Below are 18627 nucleotides of genomic sequence, written 5' to 3' on the forward strand. Positions count from 1 at the left end.
CTGACAGCAAGCCAGCTCTGACCCTACGTGATTTACACTCCAATTATGACCCTGTTTCCCCCCCCTCCCCCCCCAGGGTATGTCATCAATCACATTCAGGTCACTCCCCTTCGGCGACTGTAGGCATCCCTGGGATACAGCCTTGAGCCTGGAATGTGCATCTGCTTTTGGCTGCTGTGCAGTTTTGGCAGTTTCCCATCCCTCCCTGGCCTATGGCAACCCGAGAGCAGGCCAGGGATGATTTACGAGTTGACAACAATACTGTAATTGGATGGGCCGTGGTTCAATCAAGCAGGTCTGTTCTTAACGCTTTAAAGCAGTGTTTCTCAACCAGGGCAACTTTTAAGAGGGGTGGACTTCAACTCCCAGAATTCCCCAGCCAGCATGGCTGGCTGGGGAATTCTAGGAGTTGAAGTCCACCCCTCTTAAAGTTGCAAGGATGAAAAACCCAGTTCTAAGGTCTTCCTCTGCTAAGGGACGTGTGGACAGAGTCCCCTCAAAACTCAACCAAAATCACCAACTCATGGACACTGTATGAAGCGGGACAGAGTCTTTTAGTCGCTCCTCATCTCTCCAAGAGCTTAATCATTATCAGGGTTTTAATTTTGCTCCGTTTCACGATTCCTAATAGTCGTGTGATTCACAGAATCCTGTTTGGCCTTTGTGGGTTTGGTAATGCAATCGTTGCAATCTATGCGTGTATGTTTAAGTGTTCCAACCTTTACATAAATGACGCACTGCTATTGGCACTCATGCATCCTAAGCCACTTTCGGAGAACATTATCGGTTTGCAGAGGAAACATGGAGAGGTTAAAAGGCCAGCGCCTGATTCTTTAAATGTGTTTTGAGCAAAAGTGTATATTTTGGAAAGGGAGGAAGGCTCCGTATCGACCCACAAATTGTAGAAGTGCACACAAGACCTCAAAATGGTATTTTTTTATTTTATATTTATGTGATCAGAGTATATCGCATGTGCTTACCACCCAGATAATCCCAGCCAGATGGGGAAAGGAGAGTTCCTGAAAAATCAGGGTTGCGGTGAGTGAAGCGTTCTTCTTTGCTGGATCACAATACTGTCACATCACATGAGGCAGCTGCTCTATCTGCTCGTTATTTTTATTTATCTAGTTATAGGTAAAGGTAAAGGATCCCCTCGCACGTATGCGCTAATCGTTCTTGACTCTAGGGGACGGTGCTCATCTCCGTTTCAAAGCCGAAGAGCCAGCACTGTCCAAAGACGTCTCCGTGGTCATGTGGCTGGCATGACTACACGCCAAAGGCGCACGGAACGCTGTTACCTTCCCACCAAAGCTGGTCCCTATTTTTCTACTTGCATATTTTTTTTTACGTGCTTTCGAACTGCTAGGTTGGCAGAAGCCAGGATGAGTAATGGGAGCTCACCCCGTTATGTGGCACTAGGGATTCGAACCGCTGATCTGCCGACCTTTCGATCGACAAGCTCAGCGTCTTAGCCACTGAGCCACCGCGTCCTTTTCTTATCTAGTTATAGCCCAGTTATTTTTTTTTATAAACCACTCAAAGTGGTGAACAGACACAATGCTTCTTCCTCCTCCTATTTTCCCCACAACAACAACAACCCTGTGAGGTAGGCTGAAAGAGAGGGACTGGCCCAAGGTCACTCAGCCGACTTTCACGCCTAAGGTGGGACTAGAACTCACCACCTCCTGATGATTGGCCCAAAGTCATCCAGCCAGCTTTCATGCCTAAAGTGGGACTAGAACTCACTGACTCCTAGCGATTGGCTCAAAGTCACCCAGCTAAATGTAATGCCTAAGGTGGGACTAAAACTCAGTGCCTCCTAGTGATTGGTCAGTTACCCAGTTGAATTTAATGCCTAAGGCATGACTAGAACTCAGTGCCTCCTAGTGATTGGCCCAGTCACCCAGCTAGATAAGGCGGGACTAGAACTCAATGTCTCCTAATGATTGGTCCAAAGTCACGTAGCTGGCTTCCATGCCTAAGGCAGGACTAGAATTCACCATTTATTAGTAAGAAAACCCCCAATGTGAGAAAGGTGTGTGGGGGGGGGACACTTAAATTTCATGTATAAGTGGGAAATCCCAATGCTAGAATTTGGCCACCTTCCTTCCCTCCCGTTGGCTCAAAAGAAACCTCAACTCTGCAGCTTTTTAAGCCAAAAGTAATTTATATAAAATAAATGTTATTTCTGCATCCTAACTGTCCAATATCTTCCCAGAAGAGATTTGGCCAGAACTTCTGGATTGCTTTCAGCATTTAAGAAGAGCAGTTTCAATGTGGAAGCTGAATGCGTTCCCAAGCCAGCGGTTCCACCAAAGTATAACATTCTACATCATCAGAATTACGTTATATAAACCCCGAAGTCTGAAGTATTGGCAACGGGTAAGGTGTTAACTATGTGACCAAAGGAAGTTCTCAACCCATTAACAATAATAAAATGTTAATTTGTCCACAGCCCCTCATTTAGATCATCAGACTGGTTAAAAGATGTTTTTGGAAAAAGGAAAATCAAGATGTTGGTTAGATGTATATCAGAATTTTAAGCCAGAAGTAGGATGCCACTGAGTTACTTTAACTGCTGTTCCAAGATAAATCTAAGTCTTTCCCTTTTTTAAATGGAAATTTTAAATTTGGTTTTAAATTATTGGGGTTTTAAATTTGTTCAGCCAAATTATTTAATTCGTTTTATTTTATTTTAAATTTTGTATTTATATGTTTTATTCTATGGCTGCTCGCCGCCCTGAGTCCTTCGGGAGTAGGGCGGTATATAAATTCAATAAAATAAAATAAATAAATAAAAATAAAATAAATGCCAAGAACAACAGCGATATTGTATTGCGCGTGACAGTGTTAAGCATAGCTCAACTGTAACCACACATGCTTATAAACAGTTATAATTAAGTTTTAACAGAATGACTGTCATACTTTTACAACTGCTGGGCCAAAACCCTGCATTTCCTACTTCCCCATTGGCAAAACCGTGGCCATAGCAAACCATCAGTTGGCTTAACAACTGTTGGCATTCTCTTAAGGGTCACGGTGCATGCCTTACGACCGTGCTTTCGTTTTACGGATGATGCAAAAGAGTTTGCAAAACCAGGTCGATCGTGTGACCGCGAGCAGCGTTACGGCCGTCGTCAGTTACAACCGTGATGGGCAGGCCCCAATAGGGTTGTAACTCAAGGACTACCTGCATAGCGTTGTCCCAGAGGTCACAGTGCTATGAACTGCAACCAGATAACCAGCAAAAGCTTTAATTCCTGTTGACCAAGAATTTGTAGGAGGGGCAGAGTCAAAAGAGGCATAAGCCTAGCATCCCTACATAGTCACAAAGGGATTAAGTCCATCCTCCACCCTTGAATTCCATTGACTTTATCTAATCCCAAGCAGGTGCTAACCATGAAGTGAGAAGATTCCTGTGCATTGGCTGTTTAGCAATAAATCAGCTTAACTGGACCTTCACATGTGGACCTGATCTTTCCCATTTGACTCTATCGTCTCTGCCTATCTTTTGTCTGTCTGGGAAGGAGTGGTGGAGTCAAAAGAGAGACCAGCCAAGAATCCCTACGTAACCACAAGTGAACTAAGCCCAATCTCCCTTGAATGCCATCGGCCCTTATTTAATTCCAAGTGGGTGCTAGTCATGAGTTAAGAAATTTCCTGCACGTGAGCATTTTAGCAATATATCACTTTAACGGGACCTTCATGCGTGGACCTGATCTTTTGCACCTGACAAGAATTCTTTGGAAGAATTAGGTCAAAAAGAAGAAGAAAAAAACTCAACCCCTTACCTCATATCTCCAAACTTCCGGCTGATTGCAGAACCCACGTTGGACAGAGCAGCCGAGGTCTTCTGGCCGGCCTGATACAGCGTTTCCTGGGTCTTCTTATAGCTAGAGAAAAACAAGAATTGGGAAGGGAGGCCGTCGTTAATTGAGAATGGTCTCGAAGGAGCAAAGGAAGACACAGCTGGAGCTTAAACAACAGGAGTTGGGAAAGGCAAGAGGCGTGTACGTGTTCTGTGTACACACTGGAGGATTTGCAAAGCTTTGCAACTACTGCAGAGGGTGAAAGAGGCTAGCAATCAGGTTTAAGCAAGGATGTGCCACTTCTGAAGACGCACTTCATTATGGCAGGATTTTGAGAGACGCTCAAGATACAGGCAGTTCTCACCTTACGACCACGAGATCAGAATTTCCCTTGTGAAGCAAGACGGCTGTTAAGTGAGTCACGGCCAATTTTACGAGCTTTTTTTTTTTTTTTTTAACTATGGGAGTTAAGCAAATCGCTGCGGTTGTTAAGTGAACCATGCATCATTAAGCGAATCAGGGCCCCGTCCCCCACCCCCAGACCTGTTAGAAGCCAGCTAGGAAGGTCATTAATAGTGATCGTTATGACTCTGGAAGGCTGCAACTGTTGAAAATATAGGCCTGTTGCCAAGGGCCTGAATTCTGATCACGTGACTGTGGGGAAATGCTGTGACGGTCGTAAGTGCGAGGAATAGTTGCAAGTCAATTTTTTTCAGCGTTGTGAACTTCAAACAGTCCCGAAACGAACGGTCGTAAATCAAGGACTACCTGGACTTCAGCAAGGCTACAAAGCAGATGTATGTTCCCTGTCTGGTCCCTGATAATAGTTTAAGGAGGATTAACACCCTTCATCGTGGTTTATCTGCTGTTACTGTCCAACGTTTCTTCACTGTTGTTTGTCTTGCATTGTTCAAGATCAGAAAGAAGGGAAAAAAGCACATATTAACATTATTGGTGTCTGCCTATCAGCTCAGGAAGGGAAGAGCTTACTGTCCAGATGCCCTTTCGAATTAGCTACCATATCCGAGTTGCCAAAATCCAAACCACTTCTAGATGGTCTCCCTTTGCCTTCATGGAGAGGAGATCTTGTGGCCTTTGGCACTGCTATCACTCAGAATAAGAGAAGAACAGAGTTGGAAGGGACCTTAGAGGTCTTCTATCCAACCCCCTACTCAAGCAGGAGACCCTAATACAATTTCAGACAAACGGTTATCCAACATCTTCTTAAAAACTTCCAGTGTTGGAGCATCCACAACTCCTGTACGGAAGTTGTTCCACTGATTAATTGCTCTCACTGTCAAGAAATTTCTCCTTAGTTCCAGGTTGCTTCTCTCCTTGATTCGTTTCCATCCGTTGCCTCTTGTCCTGCCTTCAGGTGGCTTTGGAGAATAGCTTGACCTCCCCCTCTTCTCTGTCACCTCAAATATTGGAACTCTGCTATCATGACTCCACGCTTTTCCTTGGCAGCATCAACCCAAAAAAAGCAGGCATTCCTGACTTTTTAGAAATTCCAAAACTTTTGAGTTTTGAGCGTTTAATTCACGAACAGCATTAAAAGTTTAACTTTTTTTTTTTTTTAAGTAAAGTCTATATTGATGCGTTAATCCAGAAGAGAAATAGGCGGGTTTATGCTCAGGAAGGGAAAGGCTTCCTGTCAAGAAGCCATCAAAAATTTGCAATTTTAAACAGTGGAAGCAGCCTATCTTTTAAAGCAGGGGTCTCCAAGCTTGGCAACTTTAAGACTTGTGGACTTCAACTCCCAGAATTCCTCAGCCAGCTTTGCAAAGCTGGCTGAGGAATTCTGGGAGTTGAAGTCCACAAGTCTTAAAGTTGCCAAGCTTGGAGACCCCTGTTTTAAAGGCCTGAACTGGCCATTTTGAGATTTCTCCAATAACTGGAAGCTACCAAGGTTGCAATCTTGGCTCTTACTCTTTTCCCCTCCGATCACCAGATTTCAAAATAAATGGAGGAAGTCGTTCACATCCGCAGTCCTTGTCAGCATAAAACTTAGCTGCACCGAAAGCCGGATACTGTGGAATTTCCCTACACGGCTTGGTATTTTGTAGAGAAAGGCTGAAATTGCAACTTCGGGGCTCCCCGAAATAACCATGAATGGCGATTGCAGTGCAATTGACCCATCTGGAAATACTCCTACAGGTAGTCCTCAACTTACAAACCATCATTGAGGCTGTAATTATAAGTTGTGTGGGAAATCTAGCCGAGGAAGCAAAAAATTGAAGTGCCTGGAGGAAGGAATGGGGTTGTAGAAATGGAGAGACCCGGGTTCCAATCTCAATCAGAATAGAATAGAGTTTGGAAAGGACTTGGGAGGTAGAATAGAAGAGAATAACAGAGTTGGAAGGGACCTTAGAGGTCTTCTAGTCAAACCCCCTACCCAGGCAGGAAACCCTACACCACTTCAGACAAATGGTTATCCAACAGCTTCTTAAAAACTTCCAGTGTTGGGGCATTCACAACTTCTGGAAGCAAGTTGTTCCACTGGTGAATTGTCCTCACTTAGGAAGCTTCTCCTCAATTCTAGGTTGCTTCTATCTCCTTGGTTAGTTTCCATCCCTTGTTTCTTGTCCTGCCCTCTGGTGCTTTGGAAAATAAGTTGACCCCCTCCTCTTCTTTGTGGCAGCCTCTCAAACTACTGGACTACTGTTATTGCGTCACCCCCTAGTCCTCCTTTTCTCTAGACTAGCCAAACCCCAATTTCTGCAACCGGTCTTCATGTTTTAGTCTCCAGGCCTTTAATCATCCTAGTTGCTCTTCACTGCACTTATTCCAAAGTCTCAACAACTTTTTTGTAGTTTCAACCTTTTTTTTTTTTTGTTCATTCACGAAAACCAATGGGTAAGGGAGGGGTGCCTTTGGGCCAATCCTACTCTCAGCCCAACTACCTTCTTGTTATGGAGACAAAAAAATGGAAGGAAGGTAGGCATTCTTTCTTTCTTTCTTTCTTTCTTTCTTTCTTTCTTTCTTTCTTTTTCTTTCTTTCTTCTTTCTTTTTCTTTCTTTCTCTTTCTCTTTCTTTTTCTTTCTCCCTCCCTCTCTCTCTCTATATATATACATGCTTTCTTCTCTTATCGTAGGTTTAAAAAGTATGTATTTATAGATCTATTTCGGACTGAGTAGTCCTCATCAGTTAGCCACACCCTTACCATATGTTCCCTCCCTGTAGAGGCCAAGTATTTGATTTCTTCTCCTATTGTAGGTTTTATCTATATCTATATTAGTCTCCCAATAGGCAGCAAAATGCTGGCTTGCTGTCTGAAGAAGCCTAGGATAGTGGATGTGATTTCACTGAGCTATGGCTGCAATTTGAAAAACTTGGTTTACCTAGGAAAATACCCGGCTGAAGAAAAATACATATATATACATATATACACACAGACATATATATACTGTGTATGTTTGTGTATATAAATAAATAAATAAATACCCCCACACACACATATACACACACACACACACACACACACCAGTGGTGAAGTCCAAATTTGTTTACTACCGGTTCTGTGGGCGTGGCTTGGTGGGCCTGGTAGGGGAAGGCTACTGCAAAATCCCCATTCCCTCCCCACTCCTGGGGGAAGGATATTGCAAAATCTCCATTCTCACCCCACTCTGGGGCCAGCCAGAGGTGGCATTTGCCAGTTCTCCGAATTGCTCAAAATTTCTGCTACCGGCTGGATTTCACCCCTGATACACACACATACATACATACACACAGACACACATATACTGGGAGCATCTGGAAGAAAGGCAAGCTGTAATTCTGGCAATTAAATGATTATAGATAAATCACCGAGGGACACTTGGAAAAGCAGTCTGCAAATAGAAATCACATTGTCCCAAGAAGAATCACAAGAAGCGAAGCGCAGCTCGGCTATTTTTCTATTAATTCTCTTCTCCTGCTTGAAAGCAGCAATCTCTGGTACACCATTCATTTATAGCAGGGTTCCTCAACTTTGGCCACTTGAGGATGGGTGGACTTCAACTCCCAGAATTCCCCAGGCAGCTGGCATGAGAATTCTGGGAGTTGAAGTCCACCCATCTTCGAGAGGCCACGGTTGAGGAACATTGATTTACAGAAATGACTTCAGAGACCCCAAAGACAGAATGTATTTCCGATTCACAGAATATAGGTAGTCCTCGACCTACGACCACAACTGAGCCCAAAATTTTTGTTGCTAAGTGAAATACTTTGCCCCATTTTACGACCTTTTGTGCCAGAGTTGCTAAGTGAATTACTGCAGCTTTTAAATTAGTAACACAATTGTTAAGTGAATCTGTCTTCCCCATTGACTTTGTTTGTCACTGGGGAAGCCAGTGGATGCCAAGCAGAACAATGGATCCTTAAAATTATACCTAAAGCAATCCCATTTCATCCAACTCACAACTGGAGAATGGAGCATCTCCTTCGGAGCAAAACCCTCCATCTTAAATACAGGTAGTCCTCGACTTCTGACCAAAACTGGGACCAGAATTTCTGCTGTTAAGCAAGACCGTTGCAAAGTGAGTCAGGTTCAATCTTACGAGCTTTTTGGCCACAGCTGTTAAGTGAACCATGTGGTCATTAAACGAATCCGGCTTGTCCCATTGACTTTGCTGGTCAGAGGTTGGCTAGGAAAGTTGTAAGAGACGATCATGTGATCGTGGCATGTTGCACTGGACGTACATAAATACGTGCCAGTTGCCAAGCGCCCCAAATTTTGATCACAAAACCACATGATGTTGCAATGGCCATAAGGATGAAAAAACGGTGACAAGACGGGGTCAACGGGGGAAGCCAGATTCACTTAACAACCGGGTTAAGTAATTAAACAAGGGGCAGTGATTCGCTTAACAAATGCGGCACGAAAAGTCGAAAAATTGGGGCAAAACTCGCTGAACAAACGTCTCACTTAGCAGCAGAAATTTAGGGCTCAATTGTGGTCGTAAGTCGAAGTCTACCTGTATTCAGACCAGACCTGGAGGGAGAGGACCTATTCAAGCTGACTGGACAGGCTGATGAGTGTGGGAGGGGGGAAAAATATTACCTTGATGAATTAATGTGTGAGAAACCAAGTTATTCAGCTGGAGTTATCTAGAACAGGGGTCTCCAACCTGAGTCCTCCAGGCTTAAAGTGGCCAAGGTTGGAGACCCCTGATCTAGGACCTTAAAGGTCTCAATGGACCATAAATCCCCCCCTTATCTCTCCTCACCCACCACCACCATCACCAAGAGGTCACCCATTCAGGAAGGAGACCCGCAGCCTTCATCCCAATCCAGAAAGAGACCATGGTTAATGGCGTTAAAGGGAGAAAGGGAGAAAATCAAGGAAGACCAAGATGGTTGAACTTCTTCCCTCAGCCTGAGGCTTCCATAGTTCATCCACAATCAAGGCAGAGTCCAGCCTGAGACCCACCGGCCAAGAGTCCTGCTTATTCTTGGACTCTTTTGATGGAACGGAAGTTGTGAGTGCTCCATCACTGGAGGTCTTTAAGAAGAGACTAGGCAGCCATTTGTCTGAAATGGGATAGGGCAGGGGTGTCAAACACAAGGCCCGCGGCCGCATCTGGCCCATGGGGCCGGCCCACGTCGCTTCAGCCTGGTTTACCCAATGCGAAGAGGAAACATGGCAGAAGTTTAGGGAGTGGCATCAAGCTGGCCACGCCCACTCAGTCGGCCATGCCCAGTGAGTGGTGTCAAGTTGGACACACCCATCCGTTTGGCCACACCCACCAGCCAGCCATGCCGAGTGAGTGGCATCAAGCTGGCCACGCCCACCCATTTTGGCCACACCCAGTCGGGCACACCCGCCTGCCCCCCCCCTTCCCCGAGGTCAACCACAGCCCTGAAGCTTCCCTCAATGAAATTGAGTTTGGCACCCCTGGTACAGGGGGTGGACTAGAAGACCTCCAAGGTCCCTTCCAGCCAGTGGTGAAATGTAAAATTTGTTACCACCGGTTCTGTGGGCGTGGCTTGCGGGGGTAGGGAGTGGGGTAATGTGACTGGGTGGGCATGGCCACCTTTTTTTTTTTTTTTTTTAACTTTTAAAACTTTTTTTCCAACCTCTTTGGCCGAAAATGCTTTTAAAAGCCTCTGACGATCCCAGCTAAGCTGCACGATCATCTGAGGCTTTTTTTTTTTTTTACTTTTAAAAGTATTTTTTCTACCACCTCTTTGGCCGAAAATGCTTTTAAAAGCCTCTGACGATCCCAGCCAAGCTGCATGATCATCTGAGGCTTTTTTTTTTTTTTTTTTTACTTTTAAAAGCATTTTTTTGGCAACTTCTTTGGCCGAAAATGCTTTTAAAAGCCTCTGACGATCCCAGCTAAACTGCACGATCATCTGAGGCTTTTTTTTTTTACTTTTAAAAGCATTTTTTCGGCTTTTTAAAAGTTTTTTAAAAAAAGCCTCTGATGATTGTGCGGCTCAGCTGGGCATGGGGGGGGGCAGGGATGTTTGCTACCGGTTCTCCAAACCACCCACCTCCATCGCTACCGGATTGGTGATCCGGTCTGAACCGGGAGCATTTCACCCCTGCTTCCAGCTTTATTCTGATTGATTGATTGATTGATCTTTGCAAGTTTAAGGCTGCCAATTTCTCCACAAGCTTTCCCCACAAAGGCAGGTTGGAGATGTCCGAAACAGCTGGATGAAGTGAAGGGGTTCTTCGGCAGAAGACACCTCACAGGGTTCTTGGGAGGTGGCCGAGACATCCCCTTCCTCAAAGACCCCAGACTCACAGATTCCATCTCAGATCGCTTCACAAGAAGAAGTCCTGGTCTTCTTCACTGCCACTACAGGTAGTCCTCAACTTACCACCACAACATGAGCCCAAAATTGCAAAGTGAGGCGTTTGTTAAGTGAATTTTGCCCCGTTTTATGATCTGTCTTGCCGCAGTTGCTAAGGGAATTGATGCAGCTGTTAAGTTAGTCACACGGTTAAGTGAATCCGGTTTCCCCCGTTGACTTGGCTTGTCCGAAGGTCGCAAAAGGGGATCACGTGACCCCAGGATACTGCAACCGTCATAAATATGAGTCAGTTGCCGAGCATCTGAATTGGGATTACATGGTCATGAGGCTGCTGCAACGGCCGCAAGTGTGATAGTCACTTTTTTTAGCGCCATTGTAACTCTGAACTCTGAAGGGGGAGAGCCTTCTCTGTGGGGGCACCTACGATCAGGAACGAGCTCCCCCCGGAGATACAGAGGATCCCGGATCTACGCACCTTCCGCCACGCTCTCCAGACCTTTTTATTTCAATAGGCTGGTCTGGCCTAACCTCTCCCATTCTTTTTTTAATGTAAATTTTAATGTAAATTTTAATTTGTTCTTAACCTGGGGTTTTAAATTTGTCTTGGGCTAAATTGATTTAATTCGATTTTACTTCTGCTCTTAAATTTTTGTATTCTATGCGTTTTATCCTGTGCCTGTTCACCGCCCTGAGTCCTTCGGGATTAGGGCGGTATACAAATTAAATAAAATGAAAATGAAAATGAAATGAACGGTCACCAAATGAAGTGTTGTAAGTCAAGGACTACTTGTATAGGAGAATATTTGTAACTCAGGGTTGAAATAAGGGCTCCTTGGGGCTCTCTGAGCTTGGTTGTTTTTTTTTTTAATTATTTTTAATTATTTTTTTAATTTGATTTATATGCCGCCCTTCTCCAGAGACTCAGGGTGGCTTACAATGCGCTAAGCAATAGCCTTCATCCTTTTGTATATTTATACAAAGTCAGCTTATTGCCCCCACAACTGGGTCCTCAATTTACCTACCTTAGAAAGGATGGAAGGCTGAGTCAACCTTGAGCCTTGGCGAGATTCGAACCTGCAATAATTGCAGGCAGCTGGTCTTAATAACCAGCTTAATAACAGGGTGCCTTAGACCACTGTACTACCAAGGCTCTTTTTCTTGCAGACGTCTCATGACCCAACTAGGTAACATCATCAGTGCTAGTGGTCAATGCTAGTAGGACAAACGAACCGTCTTACTCTCAATCTCCCCAGGAAAAGCATCAGCCGAACAGCCCGAAACTCCAAGAAAAGTTCAGTGTCCCGTTTCTTCACCCTTCCCCCCCACCCCCGATTTTTGCCTTAGATCACACAGCACCCCGGAAGCATTTACAAGCAAAGGGACGAAGCAGAAGGGTTATTAGTGCAAGGAAGGAAGAGTTAATGGTGGTCCGACACGGAAGGCGTGCGTGTTTTATGCAGAAGGTTAAGAGACTCACGCTTCTGATTGGGTTAATTTGTCATTCCAGTCCTCCAGAGTACTGCTGGCCGAAACATATCTATAAATACAACAGATTAGAGAACACCTCTTTCATTTGTTCATACAATTTACGCAAGGCCATCTATGAGGAAGGAATGGGCCTTTTTTTTTTTCCCCTTCACATCTGGAACAGGGCTCTCGAAAACTGTGCAACTTTAAGACTTGTGGACTTCGACTCCCTAAGCTGGCTGAGGAATTCTGGGAGTCGAAGTCCACAAGTCTTAAAAGTTGCCAGCTTTCGAGGTCTCATCGTAAAAAGATGGCAATCATAGAATCGTAGCGCTAGAAGGGACTTCAGAGGTCTTCTAGTCTAGTCCAACCCCGTCTATGGCAGGAGACCTTATTATCCATCCAGGTCAAACAGTTGTTCCAATCTTTCCTTGAAAACCTCCAGCGATAGGAGCACCCACAAGCTGTTTTCAATCATCGGGTGGTTAATTCTTACCTGCCAGGCCAGCACTACCCAGCCACCACCAATCCCACCTTCTAAATCAAAAGGCATATCTTCCTGCAACCAGGTGGTCTCCTTTCCCCTGGTGTATTTATCTACTAGGTGGTCTCCTTTCCCTTGGCGTACTCATATCTAAGTCATATCTTCCTGTAACCAGGTGGTCTCCTTTCCCCTGGCCTATTTATCTACCAGATGGTCTTCTTTCCCTTGGCGTACTCATATCTAAGTCATATCTTCCTGTAACCAAGTGGTCTCCTTTCCCCTGGCCTATTTATCTACCAGATGGTCTTCTTTCCCCTGGCGTACTCATATCTAAGTCATATCTTCCTGTAACCAGGTGGTCTCCTTTCCCCTGGCCTATTTATCTACCAGGTGGTCTTCTTTCCCCTGGCGTACTCATATCTAAGTCATATCTTCCTGTAACCAGGTGGTCTCCTTTCCCCTGGCCTATTTATCTACCAGATGGTCTTCTTTCCCCTGGCGTACTCATATCTAAGTCATATCTTCCTGTAACCAGGTGGTCTCCTTTCCCCTGGCCTATTTATCTACCAGGTGGTCTTCTTTCCCCTGGCGTACTCATATCTAAGTCATATCTTCCTGTAACCAGGTGGTCTCCTTTCCCCTGGCCTATTTATCTACCAGGTGGTCTCCTTTCCCCTGGCGTACTCATATCTAAGTCATATCTTCCTGTAACCAGGTGGTCTCCTTTCCCCTGGCGTATTTATCTACCAGGTGGTCTCCTTTCCCCTGGCGTACTCATATCTAAGTCATATCTTCCTGTAACCAGGTGGTCTCCTTTCCCCTGGCGTATTGATCTACCAGGTGGTCTCCTTTCCCCTGGCGTACTCATATCTAAGTCATATCTTCCTGTAACCAGGTGGTCTCCTTTCCCCTGGCGTATTTCCTAGCATTCACTGCCCTGCGGCTGGAGAGGCTCAAACTGGAGGTGGGCATTGAGGAATCGTTCGCTAGATGGTGTACCACCAGAATAACACAATAACAGAATGACAGAGTGGGAAGGGACCTTGGAGGTCTTCTAGTCCAACCCCCCTGCTCAAACAGGAGACCCCACCCGGACCGTTTCAGATTTCCCTGCCATCTTGGATAGGGAAGACCATTTTCTTACCCGTCACGATCCTAAGGAGGAAACATTTGATTATCTTCTTGGTAAGCTGCATCATGCTTAAACTTTCAAGGACCAGCTTTAAGTGAACTGATTTCTCTATGTACTGTTCTATTTTATCTTCCTCTATTTTCCCCTGATTATATAGATTCGCATAAAATTTCTTAATAATAGCTTTAAGTGAACTAAAGGTTTACCCGCAATGCCAAGGCTTTACTGGTGCCTCTGTGCAAATTCTCCACTTTGAGGGTGGAATTTCATACACGTGTTCTGCTTCGTGCGTGAAGCTGCCCCCCCCCCTTGCAAACAGGCTGCTCTGAACAGTGTTTAAATATCTATGGAGATTCTCTGTCATCCAAGTCACAGTTGTCCCGAAGGTGTTTTTTTTCAAGAGGTAGTTGGATTTTCTGAAGACGTTTCGCTCCTCATCCAAGAAGCTTCTTCAGCTCTGACTGGATGGTGGGGAATGGAAGGAATTATACTCCTTGCAGAGAGCTGGTCATTTGCATCCTTTTAGAGAGTCCACTTGGAGAGGCCAAAGTCCACATTTTGGACAGAGAGGACTGCTGGTTGGAAAGAGGGGTCCAAGAGGCCATCTATGTCCAAATTGAAGAGTCCTCACTCAACAGAGCGTGGAGGGTTACGACAACACCTCTCTCCAGTCTACAACACAGTCCTTTCAGCAGTTCCAAGAAGGCTCCACGCCCATTTGCACGACTCAGGTGAGCCTGAGGACACACATAAACCTCCAAGTGGCCTCAACGTCTCTCTAAAACAGTGTTTCTCAACTTTGGAAGCTTGAAGATGGGTGGACTTCAACTCCCAGAATCCCCCAGCCAGCGCTGCTGGCTGGGGGATTCTGAGAGTTGAAGTCCACCCATCTTCAAGCTACCAAGGTTGAGAAACACTGCTCTAAAAGGATGCAAACGACCAGCTGTCTGCAAGGAGTATCAATCCTTCCGTTCCCCACCATCCAGTCAGAGCTGAAGAAGCTTCTTGGATGAGAAGCGAAACATCTTCAAAGAAAAACCAAGAAAATCCAATTACCTCTTGAAAAAAGCACCTTTGTGACTACATGCTTTAAGCATCCTATTTCATGCTCAAGAAGAGCAGGTTCGCACACAAACCTGGGCATTACATGAACGTTCCCTGTTGAACCTCTGCCTGCGCGCAGCATACCACAATACCAGAACTATAAAAACATACCTACTGATGATACCAGGCTAAGGATGGAAATGGTATTGACATAGTAGGAAATTGTAAAATCACACCTGAAGTCAACAACTCCTAATTTCTTCTATTACAGGTAGTCCTCGACTTAACAACCGTTCGTGTGAAGTTACAGACACTAACAAAGGAGACTTATGACTGTTTTTCACATTTACAACCATCCCCATGGTCACATGATCAAAATTCAGACGCTTGGTAACTGACTCATATTTACGACAGTTGCAGTGTCCCGGGGGAGGGGGGGGGTGTCACATGATCCCCTTTTGCGAACTTCCGACAAGCAAATGCAAGAGGCAAGCCGGATTCACTTAACAAACCGGTTATTAACGACTGAAGTGATTACCTAACAACGGTGGCATGAAAAGTCATAGAATGGTGCAAAACTCACTTAATAACCATGCTGCCTAACAATGGAAATTTTGGGCTCAGTGACGGTCGTAGGTCGAGGACCAGGGGTGAAATGCTCCCGGTTCGGACCGGATCACCTGATCCGGTAACGATGACGGTGGGTGGTTCAGAGAACCGGTAGCAAAAATCCCTGCCCCCCCCCCATGCCCAGCTGAGCCACACAATCATCAGAGGCTTTTTTTTTTTTTACTTTTAAAAGCATTTTTTCTACAACCTCTTCGGCCGAAAAAATGCTTTTAAAAGTTAAAAAAAAAAAAAAAAAGCCTTTGATGATTGCGCGGCTCAGTTGGGATCCTCAAAGGCATCTAAAAGAAAAAAACCCTTTTTTTTCTTTTAAATGTCTCCGACAATCCAAGCTGAGTTGCCTGATCGTCAGAGGCATTTAAAAGAAAAAAAAAAGTCTCTGCTGATCGGGCAACTCAGCTGGGATCGTCAGAGCCCTTTTGAAAGCATTTTTTTAACAACCTCTTCGCCGAAGAGGTTGTAGAAAAAATGGTTTTAAAAGTAAAAATAAAAAAAATTGGCCACGCCCACCGTCACATTACCCCCCCCACCAATCCACGCCCACTGAACCGATAGTAACAAATTTTAGATTTCACCATTGTCGAGGACTACCTGTACTTCAGAAGGTAACTGCAGCAAACATACGTCTCAACACAAGTTCAACCGCTGAATGCCACCTTCTCCTACCTGCAGCTCTCTAGGTGTGGCTAAGAATTCTGGGAAAAGATGCTGTATTCCAGTGTTTCTCAACCTTGGTAGCTTGAAGATGGGTGGACTTCAACTCCCAGAATCCCCCAGCCAGCAGCGCTGGCTGGGGGATTCTGGGAGTTGAAGTCCACCCATCTTCAAGCTTCCAAGGTTGAGAAACACTGCTGTATTCAGTCTGCTGAATACAATCAGATTAGAAGAATTTTAGCATGGAGCAGCGTCAAAGATTGAAACCAAATATTTAAGTCTTGCAAGGAAACCAAAGTTCTGTGTTGTTGTTTTTTTAAATACAGGTAGTCCTTGATTTATGACCACAACTGAGCCCGAAATTTGTTGTGAAGCGAAACATTTTGCGAAGTGACTGTTGCCCCGTTGGACGACATTTCTTGCCTCCGTTGTTAAGTGGATCGCTGCAGCCGGTCAGTTAGTAACACGGTTGTGAAGTGAATCTGGCTTCCTTGATGACTTCGCTCATCAGGAGGTCGCAAAAGAGGAACACAAGATCTTGGGACACGGGTACGGTCAGAAATACGAACCGATCACCTGATCGTGAGAAATGCTGGGAAAGTCGTAAGTGTGAAAAACCGATCCGAAGTCACTTTTTTCAGTGCCGTTGTAACTTTCAACGGTCACTAAACGAACTGTTGTAAGTCGAGAACTACCTGTCTCAGCCTTGCAAACTGGCTATAGAATTGGAGGTTTCTTTTGTTGAAAAGGGAAGAAGGATGGGGGAGTTCATACTCCATGGAATATTAAGCAGGCTACAAAACTCTTTGTGGGCCTGTAAATTTTCCTTTCTCTTGTCCGCGATGAACACAAAGAGAGATTCTAGATTGGAAGAGCAATGCAGAAGATCCTTCACTAGTATCCCCAATGTTGGTCCGTTATATCTCTGAATGGTTGCTAAGCAACCAGTCAGTAAGTCAAGGACTACCGTCCATCCAGACCTAGTTGTTTGCAGCTCACATGCTCCAGCCACGCGGTCACCAATATGGCTCCGTGTGCCGCGGTCTCCGGCACGTGGAGCCATATTGGTGGGCACGCCGGTGTTGCCCTAGCTCAGCTCCAGTGCGCACCGGCCAACTGATTTTTAGGCCTTCCGGTCCCACCGGAAGTCAGGAAACTGGCTGTTTCCGGCCTCCAGAAGGCCTCCGGGGAGATGGGGAAGGCTGTTTTTGCCCTCCCCAGGCTCCTAGAAAGCCTCTGGAGCCTGGGGAGGGGGAAAACAGGCCTACTGGGCCCACCGTGCCATCGCGTGCCAAAAGCAGGGGGAAGTGTGGGGAGGGGGGTCATGTGCGCATGCGCGGGAAGGCGGGGCGCATTGAATTATGTATGTGGGCATCCGCACCCGCGACCCCCCATGCGACCCCCACTTTTGGCACGCAACAGCAAAAAAGGTTAGCCATCACTGTGCTAAGGTATCAAATAAAAAAATAAATAAAGGAAGCCCTCCACTTACAATCATCCGTTGAGCGGCTGTTTGAAGTTACAACGGTATAAGTCAGGGGTCTGCAACTTTAAACACTCAAAGAGCCATTTGGACTCCTTTCCCACAGGAAAAAAAAACACCGGGAGCCACAAAAACCCTGACTATTTCTTGAGCGGCCACAAAACTAGCATACGTAGTTGAATTAAACGTTCTCTTTTCTTCTGAAATTTTTCTTTTCTTGGATTTTTCTATGGTTGACCTACCGGGGGTTGAAAAGCTCAATAAATCGCGTGCCGGCGGGAGTCACATTGGTGGTTGTGACGTATAGTTTGAGTGCTAGGGAGCCGCAGCAGAGGGGTGAAAGAGCCACATGCGGCTCCAGAGCCGCAGGTTGCTGACCCCTGGTATAAGTAGTGCTGGATTTACAACAGTTCATTTAGTGACCTTTTAAAGTGACAATGGCACAGGAAAAAAAGTGACTTATGACTGTTTTTCACACTTACAGCCATTGTGTCATCCCCATGGTCATGTGATCAAAATTCAGACGCCCGGCAACTGACTCGTATTTATGACGGTTGCTTGTCTGAGGGTCATGTGACCCCCTTTTGCGACCTTCTGAGGATCAAAGCCAATGGGGAAGTCAGATTCCCTTAACGGACGTGTTACTAACTTAACCATGGTTGTGATCCAATCAACAACTACTGTAGAACCTCTGGCCACAAACGCTTCTGACCACGACCAAAAAATTCCCAATATTTTTTTTTCCCCGTGGCCAATTTTCCCTTCCGTGCCATGTTTTTTTGTAAGCCCCAAATTTCCAAAATTAGGTTCGGGTCACGACCAAATCGGTTTGCGACCAAAGTTAGGGAACAAATTATGGTTGTGACCAGAGGTTTCTACTGTATGCGAGAAAGGTCGTAACGTGTGGCAAAACTCACTTAACGACTGTCTCACTTAGCAACTGAAATGTTGGGTTCAATTGTGGTTTGTAGTTTCCACCATTGTGGAAACGATCTCTACCCCGTTTCACTCTGGAGCCAAACAGGACAGGGGGAAACTCACTGAAATAAAATAATGATTTTTTTTTGTTTTCCGGTAGGATCTGCTGACAGGAATTTCCCTTTCTTGGCGTCAGGAAACCTGAGGGAAATATCGCAAGATATTTAGCATCCAACAAGGCCAAGAAAATGCCTTCCCCAGCAA

General features: G+C 45.3%; 1 protein-coding gene across 5 annotated transcripts in view; it reads right to left on the bottom strand.

The window, feature by feature from the left end:
* The window catches only part of TPD52L2 (TPD52 like 2), a 45737-nt gene that overhangs the window by 9967 nt on the left and 17143 nt on the right, over positions 1-18627 (bottom strand). For 2 of the 5 annotated variants that reach the window (XM_070941823.1, XM_070941821.1), the window contains exons 4-5: positions 12032-12091; positions 3792-3893 (exon numbers count right to left, since the gene is read on the bottom strand). In XM_070941823.1, the coding sequence (XP_070797924.1) occupies positions 3792-3893; positions 12032-12091 (162 nt within the window). Of the gene's footprint in view, positions 1-3787; positions 3894-12031; positions 12092-18627 lie in introns of those variants that run through there. The other 3 variants (XM_070941825.1, XM_070941822.1, XM_070941826.1) reach the window with 2 other exon arrangements.

This window comes from Pituophis catenifer, unplaced genomic scaffold, assembly GCF_029215685.1.
Source record: "Pituophis catenifer annectens isolate HBS135680 unplaced genomic scaffold, rPitCat1.0.hap2 SCAF_3, whole genome shotgun sequence".
Classification (NCBI taxonomy): domain Eukaryota; kingdom Metazoa; phylum Chordata; class Lepidosauria; order Squamata; family Colubridae; genus Pituophis; species Pituophis catenifer.